Source organism: Equus przewalskii, chromosome 11 (genome assembly GCF_037783145.1).
Source record: "Equus przewalskii isolate Varuska chromosome 11, EquPr2, whole genome shotgun sequence".
In the NCBI taxonomy this organism is placed as follows: Eukaryota; Metazoa; Chordata; class Mammalia; order Perissodactyla; family Equidae; genus Equus; species Equus przewalskii.
Genome location: NC_091841.1, coordinates 20,901,484 through 20,917,336, shown reverse-complemented (window position 1 = coordinate 20,917,336; position 15,853 = coordinate 20,901,484). Strand labels below are relative to the sequence as shown.

Sequence of the window (15,853 nt, the reverse complement as noted above, 5' to 3'; positions counted from 1 at the left end):
AAATGTCTTTTGTTGCTATGATGCTGATGACAATTCCTCCTCTGATATTTTTTTAACTCATCCATCTACTTTGGTAGATATACAGTCTAAATATAATCACTATTGTGATGCTCTGCAAAAGAAACTATTCAAAATTTTCATTTAAAGAGATTCTGAGCTGGTGTTGCCCCCAAAGGATCTGAGAAAAGTAATATAGATTATTTCTGAAAGAATACATTTTAAACTCAAGTATCAATGATCTCACAGATAAATTTTAAAGAAACTTGAACTTAAGATTAAAAAATCACTGAGCACACAAATAAGCAAGCCATCTGAGCAACAGCGAGCAATAACATCAAACTATATAAGGAGATTTGCAAAACTATGTATTTATATTATTAGAAAATAATAATTTAACTAAGTATGTTTAAAATGTTTAAGTAAAGGATACTACTGAAAGTATGATGGAACAATAAGAGACTTTCAAAGCTGGCTATTTGGGTAAAGAACAAAGTGCAACCTGTAGAGAGAAAATAAAATATTATGATTGGAATTTAAAATTCAATGGGTGAATTAAACAGACAATTAGCACAACTTAGAGTGAATTTGCTGGAAGAGAGATCTTAAAAACTAAACAGAACACAGTAGAGAAATACAAATAATGCATGTCTCGGTGATGTGGAAGGTAGAGCAAAAAGACTCAACATACATCTAATTGGGGTTCCAGAAGGATATAACAGAAATATAGAGGAAATTTTCAGAGTATGGTCTGTGTTTGGTAGATCAGACTTAAGGCTACCACTTGAATGAATGAACATTAGAGGAAGCTGTAAATATCTCCATGAGTAGATGGAGAAGATCAGTACATATCATAGCTGCTTAATAAATCTTTTTGTTGTCATGATTGTTGGTTATGATGATGGTGATGATGAATAATACAATTTTCTGCTTTCTTCTCACAAAATTCTCCCTCCTTTCAGTCTCAGTGTGGACAGAAACACTCCTAAGTCTAGGATGATAAATACATTGTCTGCTACCATTTCTCCTTCCATATTGGTGGCAAATCTTGATTTTCTTTTCTAATTAATTTCTTAATACTTTCAGAATAGTTCTTTAAAAATGTGTCATGAAGCAATAACTGATGCCATTGTGAGAAAAGAATTCTTCTACCTTACTTCTCAAACTGTAGCCTCATACTTCTGTGGGGATTTTCTATTTTCATTCATTTTTGGAAATAAGAGGCTGGGAAATGGTTGGGGAGAAGGAGGATACTCTGGATGTCTAATTTGTAGTTCATAGACATATTTTATTCCATTAATTCCATAGCTTTTCTGCAGGGAAATCTCCAAGATTTCTACTTTTACCCATATACGCAACTTCCAGGCAACACTTGACATCTATTTTATACCTTGCATGGCTTCCCATGATTTTCTTTCTAGTTTGAGTTCATCTGAATAAAAGCGTTTGTGTTGGGAGATGTTCTATGACCATCTGGAGAGATGACAGCTGTTGCATCTTGAAGATGGCATACAATGCCCGAGGTAAATATATTTTTTTGTTTATTTAACATTTGTCCTGAAGACATCATGCTTGTCTTCCCTGAACTCGCTCCAGTGAGGAAAAGAGAAAGAATTTCCAGAAATCCTGGCTCAGTTTGCTAATCCCCATGTCCTTTGCCTAAGCATCCAAACTCTTACAGATCAGTTCAAGTCACTCTACTTTCTAGGAGAAGTCTTAACCTGTGCACCATGAATGGACTTGAGGCTTGAAAATCCAATGAAACCGTATGCAAAGGTGGTAAGCGGTTGCAGTTTTCTGGGTAAAGGGTCCAGATTTTCCAACATTTTCAGACATATCACTGACCTAAAGAAGATCAAGAATCACCCTCTTAGATAATTTGAGTTTGAGGAAGGACAAATCTACACCTGCAAGGAAGGAAGCACAGTGGCTCTTTCAACCTTCTCTTATCTAACTTCTCAGGAGCCTTTCTAGAGCCAAAAGCTGGTTAAGTCACATTCATTTCCAAGCTGTTTCTTAGTGTGTGACTCTCCCCACCATCCCATTACCTTATTCTTGTATCTCTCTAGGCTTTATAAAAACAGAAAGGCAGTTATAGAATTGCCTACCTTCCTGGATTACAGATTAATTGAATATTAGTTCTCAACGAGATTTTAAAGAGCACCTACTTCGACATCCTCATTTGACATATGAGGCCGAGCATTATTCAGGGTCTTCTTCCAGCATTGAATTAATGTCGAGCCATGGCTGATATTATCAGAGTCATTCTGTTTCATCATATTAAGAGATAACAGTATTTTCCTAATTTAGACTATTGCCAATATTCACATATCTGTAAAATCTAGAATGGGAAAACATGAAATTAATATACTTTAGAGGATAATGTACTAATGATATCCATTTACAGTCTTCTGTCTCCAAGAAGTATGATAATTTTATGCAAGGGAAATTTTCAGTTGAGTTTGGTGATTACACATGGAAGACAGAAAAATCAAAATTGGTAATCACAATGTGTATTTAATCAGCTGCGGACTATAAAGGAATAAAAGTAGTTCACTTTGTTTTATTGCAAATGAATCCATTTCGTTCGCTCATCATTTTTTCAGCAGATGGTACCACACAGGCCCATGGAAGAGGATAGAAATGAGACTTTTGTGGTCATGTTTGTTCTCCTGGGACTCTCAGACAAAAAAGAGGTGCAGCTTATGCTCTTTCCAATCTTCCTAGTGATCTACCTTGTGACTCTCATCTGGAACCTGGGTCTCATCATCCTTATCAGGATGGACTCCCAACTGCACACACCTATGTACTTTTTCCTCAGTTTCCTGTCATTTATAGACATGTGCTATTCTTCTTCTGCCACCCCAAGGATGCTTTCAGACTTCCTAAAAGAGGAAAAAGTGATTTCATTCATTACCTGTGCCACTCAGTACTTTGTTGGGTCTTGGATGGCTCATGCTGAGTGCTGCCTGTTGGCCACCATGGCCTATGACAGATATGTTGCTATTGGTAGGCCTCTGCAGTACTCAGCCGTTATGTCTCCCAGCCTCTGTCAGAAGATGGTTGCTTGGACCTATGGGACTGGATTCCTTGGTAGCATAATTCAAACGGTCTCTTGCTTTCATCTGTACTACTGTGGGCCCAATACCATTCCAAATTTCTTCTGTGACATAACCCATATCATTTCCCTGTCTTGTTCCAATCCCTTCATCAGCCAAATGATTCTTTTTATGGAATCTATTTTTGTTGGGTTTAGTTCTTTCCTTGTTATCCTCTTATCCTATGCTTTCATTGCAGCTTCCATCCTGAAAATATCCTCAGTCAAAGGTAGTGCCAAGGCCTTCAATACCTGTGCCTCCCATCTGGCAGTTGTCACGATATTCTATGGCACAGGCTTCTCTGTGTATCTGCATCGTAGCTCTAGCCACAATGAGAAGCAGGACAAGGTGCTGTCAGTGTTCTACGTTGTCCTCATCCCCATGTTAAACCCTCTTATCTATAGTCTGAGGAACAAGGAGATCAAAGAGGCCCTCAAGAGGGTGATAAAGAGGGCAACACATTTGCCCCATTAAGAACAATATTTTTGCAGGTGTTATTTCCCCAATATGGAAAACATGGGTAAGAATATGTAACTGATCTTTTGTAGGTTGGAAGAATAGCTAGGTAGAGATAATAAATGAAAACTAGGCTCCTTGATTCCTGGTGCCATTATGTTTAGCTGCACTACCAAGTGAACTGTCTGAGGCAGCATCACCAGCATTGAATTCAGTTAAAAAGCCATGTTTTCATGATTATACCCAGGTACATAAACCCTATGTTTTTAGAACAGAAATTCTGACTGATATTATATATAGAGAATGGACAAGATCCTAGGAAGCTACACAGATGGTTCTTTCTTCTATAATTTTTAAATGTCTTTTATTTATTTTTAATTATTAATCATTTGTTTATATTTCAACAAAATAAAATAATGTAATGTATAACATTAAATATGTGAAAATTAAAAGTAATTTTACAATGAAAACTTTTTACTCAATCCTAAACAGAGAGAGTGAGTTTGAGAAGAAGGGACACAGAAAGAGAGAGAGAGAAGACCAGATGGGAAGGAAGAGGAGCAGAGAGGTGGAGAGGAGAGGGAAAAAAAAGGAGAAAAGAGGGAGAAAGATCGATCTGGCTTTATTCCCAAATAACCCTGTTCCCTCCATCTTACTCCTCAAGCCTTCTTATGCAGAGAATTGTGAAAATGGATAGGAGAAAGTAATGGTAGTAAGAAGGGGAACTTTTAAGCTCAAGAGTTGGGGAGATTCTCAGAGGTTAGAAAGAAGTCAAAGTCATCAATTTATGGGCACAGGTAGCTTCCCATAGTAGCCATCCCAGAGATCATGCAAAACTCAGTAATGAAGGCTGTCCTGGTTTGTCTAGAAAGGCAAAGTCCAAGTCCCAGAGATCTGAGCCCCCCAGGAATTCCAGGGACTTAAGTGTGAGCAAGGAACAGCAGAGCCACCAGACTTGGGGGTGCCATGGAAAATCAGAGTCCAACCAAGAGAATTTAAAGAAAACTTAAAAAGAGATCTTTTTCAGATGAGTTTATACACTTTCATGTTTATTGCATTAATATTTTGTAATACTTTAAGCTTCATTAGTTACATTGCATAGATGTGACTTTTTTCTATTAACATGTGAAAGTTGGCAGGTGAGAAATTATCCCCATTTTACAGATAGAAACTTTAGGCATATTGAGGTCTGCCACGTTCTTCCCAGTGCAGCAAAAATCCATGTAGAATCTCACAGTGTGTCATTTGTGGAACATAAATGGTTCTTACTGACCAGACTCATGTCCTCCATTGCTTGGCCATGGCACCCAAATTCTATACCTTTAGTGTTATATCTTTAGAACTGTCTTAAGAATCTGTTCAATTTAAAAGCTTAAATTAGAGGTCAGTCCCGTGGCTGAGTGGTTAAGTTCTCGCACTCTGCTTTGGTGGTCCAGGCTTTTGCCAGTTTGGATCCTGGGCGTGGACATGGCACTGCTTGTTAAGCCATGCTGAGGTGGTGTCCCACATAGCACAACCAGAAGCACTCACAACTATAATATACAACTATGTACTGCGGGGCTTTGGGGAGAATAAGAAGGGGAAAAAAATGAAAAAAGAAGATTGACAACAGATGTTAGCTCAGGTGCCAATCTTTAATAAAATAAATAAATAAAATAAAGCCTTAAATTATTATGGTCCTTACCAGGGGGAATATATGACTGCTAGCCTATTAACAACAGTTAAATTACATAATTAATCCACTGCTCCACCCACTTCTTTCTCCTTAGAAGTTAGCTGAAGTAGATTAAACCAAGAATGAGACCTTCCTAAAAACTTCTCAGTATCCCTAGTAATGGCAGGGTAGATGAGCTTCATCTAAAAAAAAAGACTGGAAAAGATTGTAGGAATGATTCTAAGTAGATATTTTTAATGAAGTATTAGTAATACTGCATAATATGTTGGAAAGAAGTCCAATTCAGAACACATGAATTAAACCTACTATTAATAGAAGACACACTGCTTATTTCAAAGTGCAATTAACGCTTTATAAGCATTATCTGATTTCATTCTATGAAGAGCTACTTGCTCTATGAAGTAGCTACCACTATCAGCCCTATTTTATTGGTGATAATACTGAGGCTTGGAAAGGTTAATTTGCTGAAGGTCACACAACCAGCGAGTGGAAAGCTGGCGTTCAACCCAGATTGGCTGATATGAATGCCCATGGTTGTAACCACGAGAAGTTGTGGCTTTGTCATGAATTAGTTTTATTGTATTCCATATTGCCTTGATTTCCTCACTGATGAGTAGGAAATCAGCCATGTCTGCCTCACAGCACTGCTGTGATGATTGATTCAGGTCAGGGAGTTAAGAAAATATGTATATCCAAAATGGAAGTGCTTTGTAAACATTTCTAATCTAAAGTGTTTATTTATCTCATTTGTTGTTATAAAGCTGTATTACCAGCCAGCTGTGTCATCTTGGGCAAATCTCTTAGTTTCGCTGGCTTCAGATCCTCACCCGGAAATTGATGGTATTAGACTAAATGATCTCTAGGTCCTTTCCGGCTGAAATGACTCCAACTTTGTTAAAAGAAAAGCTGTAATCATGAGATCATAATAGGACCATGGGGATGTGGGGAATTGATTCAGAAGGGACATGGCAAAGTGGGGTGTGAAATTATCAGGGGAAAAACCCCATGACAACTGTGACTCCAGAGAGCAAGTATTCTGGAGAGTTTTCTCCACAATTGTCTTTCTCCTTTCAACTCTGCTCTAATATGACGTTTAAGAGGATCTCCAATTGTGGGCATCTCTCTGACTGTGAGTGGACAGCCAATTTCATGACCAAAAGCACCCATCTTGGAGTGTAATAGGGCCCACCTGGAAAATTTCTTTGGGAAAGAAATAAGCAATTTCAACCTTTGGGACGAATTCTGTCTTTCTGGGGGATTTGGGTCAAGGTCATAGGGCAAGATTTATAGAGAGAGTGGATTCTGTTCTTTCTCAATATTTGTGTGATTCTTCCTACAGGACCTACATGGAGCAAGATTATGGTCCTCAGTCTCTCCCATTCTTTAATTCTTCCCTCTTTCACACTTCTAAACCCTCCACTCAGGGCTCTTCCTTGGATTCTCTTTCTCCTTACTCAAATTCTCTGAACTTCAGTGAAAAGAATAATTCCTAAACAAAAATGTCAGGTATCACTCTGTGGTGAGGGACAGATGTTGAGTTCTAGTTCCCAATTTCTTAAGTTTATGATTTTTCACTTTGTTAATATCTGTTTTTTACCTGTAAATTGTGGATAACGGCATTATCTATAATCTAATGAGACAATGTCTGTAAAGCTTAACACACTGTATAAGTTAATAATTGAGCACTGAATCAAAGATATTAATTTGATGAATTTCAGGAGAATGAAGATAAAACATGCTTACCTATGTTACCCAACTTTATCCAGTATAATTTAATTTTTCTCTTGGAGGTTCTGCTTTTGTATAATAATAATTACTTTGATTTCCATTTCAGTGCATACCTTTGACTCCAAATTTCTGGGTAGCAAAAGTCAAGCTGGTCATTTCATAAAGATATGACAAAGTATTCATGTATAATTCTATTGGTCTTTTGAAATACTACAAATAGCTGTCCATTGCCATCTTTGCAAGCCCTGGAGAGCTGGAGACACTTGCCTGGATGACACAGATATAAGAGATGCCCCATTCCAAGCACAGGTAGTGTTGGTCTAACTCTCCCCTTTATCCTTTCACTACACTCTTCTTCATTCAGCAACATTCTTCGCTTTCTTAACCCAATTTTATGCACTGTACAAAGTTGCAAATGGTCATAGCCTTTGTAGATGAGATTTGGAAAATGTTTTGATTTGCTGTATCCCCACAGTAATGTCTCCAACAAATATTTACATCAATCACCTTTTCTTCTACAAACTGTCTTGGGAGATGGTGAACACATGCAAAAAATTAATCAAAGAGAATGAGTATATTCAGAATTTTGTTTCTTTTCCTCTAGCTTACTAAATTTTAAAAACATAGATTTTTAGGATAAATTTTGTCATGCAAAAGTAAAACAATCCACAACTCCTCACTGTTTTTTGGAATACATTTAGTTATGGCTACCTCTGTTACTAGAATGTAGTAAGAAAGCAAAGAATTTTAATGCAATTTTTTGATCAAAAGTTTGACTTATTTTCCCTGAATTGATCAATTATGTTGGTATTTCAGGGATGTTGTGTGCGAGAGTTGTTATTTCAAAACATTTTCATTGAATCTAATTCATCTTGGATAAAATATCTGATAAATCCTATTGGCAGCACTATTCTAAGAGTAAACAGAAAGATTTCAACATTCATAAAATATAATTGAAATGAAACAAAAATAAGATATTTTTAGTTTCACTCCAAAAATAATGTATTCAATACATATTTATAGAGTTACGTAAGTATTAGGAAATGAGACACTTATCATGAAACAGGGAAACATCTCCACTAGATCATGTTTTGTAAATAGTGAATATCATCATCTCAAGAGGACCTGGTGGGGCAACATAAAAAGTGGCGCCATGAGAATACAATCGAGCTGAGTGAGAGACAATGGAAAAACACAAGATAGAAATAAATACAATCACTTATGAGTGGTATTCTTGAATCTAGGCTTAGAGGCCATCTAATTTAGGAAATAATTTTATGAAGAGCTCCTTGATGCTTCACTATTAGTTCTGCCTTATTTTCTTTTCACAGACAGGAATGAAACTGCTAACATGTATTGAGTCCTTACTGTTTTAAGCCATTTATGTCATTCAATTCCTGCAACAACCCAATGAAATGTTAAGTATTATTAGCCCCTTTTATAGATGAGGCAATTGAGGCACAGAGAGGTTAATAACTTGCTAAGGGTCACAGGGCCAGTAGCTAAAAGTCAGGAAAGTCAAAGTCTATTCTTTGTGTCATTCTTTCTCTCTCTTTCTCTCTCTGTAAATTCTCTCATTCTCTCTCCCCACCATTCTCCTTTTCCCTCTCCCTCTTTTGCTCTCTCTGTGATAACTATTAAGGATTTCTAAATCTTAATAACTTTTTATTATATATATGAGTTGTAGAAAATTGAAAAATGCAGATTATTCTAAAGAACAAAATCAAAATCATTACTTTTGACAGTTGCAATTAACTCACATGGGTGAGTGTGTGTGTGTGTCTGTGTCTGTGTGTGAGAGAGACAGACAGAGAGAAGGAGAGATGGATTACATAAAGTAAATTTTTTCCTGAAGAAAGGTAGAACCATTTTGTGTAGAAGTCAGCAGTATATGCGAGTGCCCATCCCTCACTGATTTATGCTTTTCACATTAAAGGCATTGCAACATTGGCTTTTTTATATTTTGTGACTATATTTCCTAGTTTATCAATTGTATTTCAAAATTTTTTGTTTAAGTGGGCTTTTCAGCCATAACCAAGTTTAAATTGTTATATCATATTGTTTCTGTTATATTTCTGGATTGGCATTATAGTTTAGAAATTTATTTCCCATCCCAAGATTATCTAAATGAATATCTATTTATTCCTCTAATGCTTTTTCCTAATAGTGGGCCGAGTCTCATAGACCATTTAGGACAGAGTTTATCCTTTTTCTATTAATTTAAAATACTAACTTTATCACATATTAAATTCTTACCAATATTTAAATTTATTTATTAAATTCAATTTGTTCTTATGACACATCTATTTTTACAAAAATAACGAATTATCAAAGTTTATAATATTTTTTAATATCTAAGTCTAGGTCTTCCTAATTATTAATCTTTTTCTTGGCTGTTATTATTGATTTACTCTTTCATCTGAAGGAAGATTAGTTTGAGTATGGAGCATAGCCAATAGCTGTTACATGTTATGAATCTGGTTGTGTGCTCTAACATGCTGACTGTATTAACAAATATATGAAATATACCTTTGTTGCATTTGGGAATTGAAATATTTACTTTGACTCTTTCTTGACATGAAGTCTCATCATAACTTTATGCTGGTTGTCAGTTGACCCAAATGTATTTGAAATCAAGCAAACCAAACAGAAAATCATTTGTTGTTTGTGTTTTTACGGTTCCAGGTGGTTTGACTTGCCTGGACACTAGGTCTGAATCTACACTTGCCCAGAGGTAATGATGCCTGACTACCTACAGGGCTGATGATGTCTCAGGAATTTCCCCAAATTAACCCATAAAACTCTAGCAACCCTGGCATTCCTATTCATGGTTATGACTGTCATTCATGGTTATCTGTAAAAGGTCAATGATAGTAATAGACAATATCTGTTGAACCATTACAGTGTACCAGATTGTGTGCTAAGCAATGATATAAATTTCCTCATATAACACTCCCATTAACCTTATAGTTCAGGAGCTCTTGTCCTCACTTTGTTGTGAGTAGATCATACGTAGTGTGTTTAAGCCACTAGGACAAGTTCATAGAGTCACAGGGTATCAGAACTAAAACTCTTGTTTTCTAGTTTCATTGAGATATAATTGACATATAACATTGTATAAATATAAAGTGTACAACATAATGATTTAGTATATGTATATATTGTAAAATGATTACCATGATAAGATTTATTGACATCCAGCACCTCACAGTTAAAATTTTCTTCCTTATTATGAGATTTTTTGAGATCTGCTCTCTTAGCAACTTTCAAATATACAATACATCATTGTTAACTATTCTTATCATGCTGTACATTATATTCCCAGAACTTATTTATCCTATAACTGGAAATTTCTACCTTTTGACTACCTTTTGATCAATTCCTCCACTTTCCACTCCCTGCCTCTGGCAATCACGAATCTCATCCTTGTTTCTATGAGATTGGTTTTGTTTTTAGATTCTATATACAGAGAGATCATTCAGTATTTGTCTTTCTTTGTCTGACTGATCTCATTTAGCATAATGCCCATAAGGTCTATCTAGATTGTTGCAAATGCCAGGATTTCCTTCTTTTTTATGCCTAATATTCCATTATTATTCTTATTATTTAGGTTATTTATACATATTTATGCATTTAAATGTTATATTATTTATGTATATATGAAATTACTTCTTCATTCATTTCTCAATAGACATTTAGATTGTTTCAATGTCCTGGCTATTATAAATAATATTGCAATAAACATGGGAGTGAAGATATTTTATGGGGACAGTGATATCATTTCCTTTGGATATATACCCAGAGGTGGAATTGTTGGATCATATGGTACGTTTATTTTTAATTTTTGAGGAAACTCCATACTGTTTTCCATAGTAACTGTACCAATGTACATTCTCACAGCAGTGCACATGGTTCCCTTTTTTCCACATTCTTGCGAGCAGTTATTATCTCTTGTCTTTTGATGATAACCATTCCAACATGTGTGAGGTGATATTTTATTGTGGTTTTGATTTGAAATTCCCTGATAGTTAGTGATGTTGAGCCTCATATATCCATTGGCCATTTGGTTGTATTTTTTGGAAAAATATCTATTCAGGTCCAGTTTAATATAATCCGTTTTGTTTATTTTTGATATTTTTGTTTGTGCTTTAGGTGTGATATCCAACATATCATTGCCAATACATGTCCAGATGTTTTCTCCCTGTGTTTTCTTCTCAGAGTTTTTTGTTTACCAGTCTTACATTTAAATCTTTAATTCATTTTGATTTTATTTTTGTGAGTGGTGTAAGATTGGGATCTAGTTTCATGCTTTTGCATGTGAATATACAATTTTCACAGCACCATCTATTGAAGATACTGTGTCTTTCCATTGAGTATTTTAGGCTCCCTTGTCAAATCTTAGTTGACTGTATATGTATGGTTTTCATTTCTGGGCTCTCGAATCTGTTCCATTGTTCTATGTGTCTGTTTTTATGTCAGTACCATACTGTTTTGATTACTATAGCTTTGCAATATAGTTTGAAATAAGGAGGCGCAATTCCTCTTTGTAAGTTTTGTTCTTATTTTTCAGGATTGTTTTGTCTATTCAGAGACTTTCATGTGTCCATACAAATTTTCAGATTATTTTTTCTATTTACATGATAAAATGACATTGGAATCTTCATAGAGGTTCCATCAAATCTATAGATGGCTTTGGGTAGTATAGATATTTCAACAAAGTTAATTCTTCCAATTCATAAACATGAAATACCTTTCCCTTACTTGTGTATTTTTCAATTTCTTTTGTCAATGTCTTATTGTGTTCAATGTAGAGATCGTTCACGTTCTTGGTTAAATTTCTTCCTAAATTCTATTGTTTTTGAAGCTACTGTAAATGGGGTTATTTTCTTCATTTCTTTTTCTGATAATTCGTGTGAGTATATGGAATGTTCACTTGTGTCCTGCAACTTTACCAAATTCATTGATTAGATCTAACAGTTTTTTGGTGGAATTTTTAGTATTTTCTATGTATAAGATCATGTCACCTGCAAATACACACAATTTTATTTCTTTCTTTCCACTTCGGATGCCTTTTATTTATTTACATTTTACCTGATTGCACTGGCTATGATCTAGTACCGTGTTGAATAGGAGTAATGAGAGTGGTCACCTTTGTCTTATTCCTGATCTTAGAAAAAAAGTTTTCAACCATTCACCACTGTGTATGATGTTAGATATGGGCTTGTTATATATGGCCTTTATTATGTTAAGTTTCTTCTATATCTAAATTGTTGAGAATTTTTATCGTGAACGGGTGTTAAATTTTGTCATATGTTTTTTACCTCTAGTGAGGATTATATGATTTTTATATTTCATTCTATTAATGTGATTATCACATTTATTTGTGTATATTGAACTATCCTTGCATCCTAGGAATGAAATCTTCTTGATCATGGTGTATGATCCTTTTTATGTGCTGCTCAATTCTGTTTGTTAGTATTTTGTTGAGAATTTTTAAACCTGTATTCACTAGGATATTTCCCTGTAGTTTCCTTTTCTTGCAATGTCCTTTGTCTGGCTTTGGTATCAATGCTGGCGTGATAAAATGAGTTTGCAAGTGCTCCTTCCTCTTCAATTTTTTGGAAGCATTTGAGAAGGATTGGTGTTAATTCTTATTTATATGTTTGGTAAATTCACCATAAAACCTGGGCTTTTCTTTTTTGGGGGGCTCTTGAGTGCTGATTCAATCTCCTTACTTATTATTAGTCTGTTTAGATTTTCTGTTTCTTCCTGATTCAGTTTTTCTAGGTTGTATGTTTCAGTTATACATTGAATTATCAGAGGTCCTTTAAAAATTTTATTATTTTAAAAAAATTTTTTGTGGAGAGTTAGCCCTAAGCGAATAACCATTGCCAATCCTCCTCTTTTTGTTTCAGGATTAGCCCTGAGCTAACATCTGTGACAGTCTTCCTCTAATTTTTTCATACATGGGACACCTCCACAGCATGTCTGGTGAGTGGAGTAGGGCCACACCCAGGATCAGAAGCCACGAACCCAGGCTGCTGTAACGGAACACGTGGAACTTTAACCACTAGGCCACGGGCCTGGGTCCTAAAAACTTATTATTTTAATCAATCATTTCTATCATATGTAATAATCACGGAAATTCTATTGCCTTTGAAAAAGTTGTCAACTAACTTTTTCAACATCTTTTGAATTTTCGTGAGACCTCATGAAATAATTGATAACTGAAGCACTGAGAAGGCACTTTTTGACATTCAAGATGAATAGCTAGGGCCTTTACACAGGACAATGAAACATTCCCCTGTTTTCAGTGCTCAATGGAGGAAAAACATGGCACATATGAGAACTGTAATTCTGTTATTTCACCTGAGTTCACAATGCATTCTCTTATCTATTTTCTGATTTTAGGAGCACCAAACCAATGATTGAGGAAAGAAATATTACAGAGATCACCTATTTCATCCTATTGGGTTTCTCAGATTTTCCCAGAATCACAGCAGTGCTCTTTGCTGTATTCCTGTTGATCTACATTATGACTCTGACTTGGAACTTGTGCCTCATCATGTTAATAAGGATGGATTCGCACTTACACAGGCCCATGTACTTCTTCCTCTGTAATCTTGCCTTCATTGATATCTGCTATGCGACTTCCACAGTCCCCAAGATGCTCTTCAACTTCTTCCAGGAGCAGCAAACTATCACCTTTGTGGGCTGTCTTATTCAGGACTTGGTCTTTTCAACGATGGGTCTGAGTGAGTCTTGTCTCATGACAGCCATGGCTTATGACCGATATGCTGCCATTTGTAATCCACTTCTCTATTCATCCATCATGTCACCCACCCTCTGTGTTCAGATGGTACTGGGGTGCTATATGGCTGGATTCTCTGCTTCTATAACCCAATTGTGTGCCATACATCAGCTCCAATTCTGTGGGTCTAATGTCATCAACCACTTCTTCTGTGACATGCCACAACTGTTAGTCCTGTCCTGCACTGACACTTTCTTTGTACAACTCATGACTGCGGTATTAATAGTGATCTTTGGGATAATAAATGTCTCAATTATCATGATATCTTATGGCTGTATTGTCATCTCCATTATGAAGATCACTTCAGCTAAAGGCAGGTCCAAGGCTTTCAGCACCTGTGCTTCTCACCTGACAGCAGTGACCCTCTCCTATTCCTCAAGTATCTTTGTCTACTTGAGTTCCAGCTCTGGCGGTTCCTCCAGCTTTGACAGATTTGCATCAGTCTTCTACACTGTGGTGATTCCCATGTTGAATCCCTTGATTTATAGTCTGAGGAACAAAGAAATCAAAGATGCCTTGAAGAGGTTGCAAAAGAAGGGAAAGTATTGCTGAGGTCACAGATTATGAGATTTCTGATCAATTTGTCCTGTAAGAATCACCTTAACACACAATAATATGCACACTAATGCACTATAACAAAATTAATACTACCTTTGGACAAAGACGGCTTAATTTGACACAGATAATAGGCCAAAATGAATCAACAGTTGACTCGATGTCACACAAACTCTATATCTTTAAGAGCTAGAGGTTCATTTTTTTTGCCCTACAGGAAGAGTGGCCTCATCATTTATTAATCTATCTGCAAGTATTTGTGAAACATCCAGGTTTAGAAGTTTGTTGCTTCTTTTTGCTTTTGAGATTAAGCCCTGTTGAGTTTCAAACTTCATGTCCTGACAGAGGGCCCAGAGAATATAGAAACCTTATTTCCCAAATATTTTGATGCAGAATAATCCAGACATGGTGGTCACCAATGTCTGTTCTGTGTCTCTGACCAGAATGGAGATGATCAGAGAGAGGAGATGTGCCTTTGGACAGAAACTCAGCTATAGAATTGGCCTGGTTGTGCCCCCTGGGAAGACCAGTCTGAGGTAGCTAATGTTTGTCTAAGACTTCTTTCAATGCTAATCACCTAATAAGTTTTGGGTTACATCCTAATCTCCACCAGCTGTAGTCTAAGGAAGGAGGAGGTGATTTGAATTATAAAATGAATGAAAAGAAATATGTGGTCCATTCATTGTCGTTTACTTATGAGTCTGGTGATGTAATTTCTTACAGCTAGTGCTTGGTGGGGATGAAGATGAAATTCAAAATCCTTGTCACCGACAATAGCAATTTCAGATGTTATGGGAACCAAACCTCTCTTTTTCTCCCCCATAAAATCTGGAAAATTTATCTTTGGTTGTTGTAGCCAATGGGATCACACTACAAAATCATTTCTGACATTTCAAGCATCTGAAAATGTTTTTTGTGAGAAGACTTGTGGGATAATTCATTGTAATAGAATTAGTGAATATTCAGTATTGCAGAGACAAAGAGCTAATATGGAAAACTGGTGTACATTCTTTCCTATTGTTTGTGTCCAACATTTCATGTCCTAGAGATTTATGATCATATGGGGTGATATAATGGCTAGAGTAGAATGGTTTGAGTTACTTTAACACTAATATTTTCCAGGAAACTTCAAGGGCCAGTAGAGGAAATAGTGGCATAGGTAGAGTTCTCAACTCTGACCAGTTTTCACCATCTGGAGGAAAACATAAAGTAGTGTTTCTTGTGGTCTGGTTAAAAAGGAGAACAAGACGTGTAGCAGCACTGACTATTGACTTTCCAGATTGCTTAGACTTGAACAAATTAATATAAAATAGGTGTTATTACATTTACGTATTATCCTTGGAGATTCATTGAGTTCTTTCTTTTTAAATTTTGATTTTATTTAGGTCACATTGGTTTATAAAATTATATAAATTTCCATAAAATTATATAAATTTCCATTGTACATGATTATATTTTGGCTTCTGTATAGACTGCATCTTTTCACCACCAAAAGTCTAGATTCCATCTGTCACCATACATACCTTCACCCAT

The 15,853-nt window shown here is 35.9% G+C and overlaps 2 protein-coding genes across 2 annotated transcripts; both read left to right on the top strand.

Moving 5' to 3' along the window:
• Positions 1–2,606: 2,606 nt before the first annotated feature.
• Positions 2,607–3,569, top strand: LOC103545087 (olfactory receptor 5AN6-like). Its single transcript, XM_008511824.2, has one exon. It carries the CDS (start codon positions 2,607–2,609, stop codon positions 3,567–3,569), a length of 963 nt encoding a protein of 320 aa, XP_008510046.2.
• Positions 3,570–13,378: 9,809 nt separating this feature from the next.
• LOC103556898 (olfactory receptor 5AN1-like) lies at positions 13,379–14,317 on the top strand. The gene has a single exon (XM_070566059.1). The coding sequence runs from the start codon at positions 13,379–13,381 to the stop codon at positions 14,315–14,317; it is 939 nt and encodes a 312-aa protein (XP_070422160.1).
• The last annotated feature ends 1,536 nt before the right edge of the window (positions 14,318–15,853 follow it).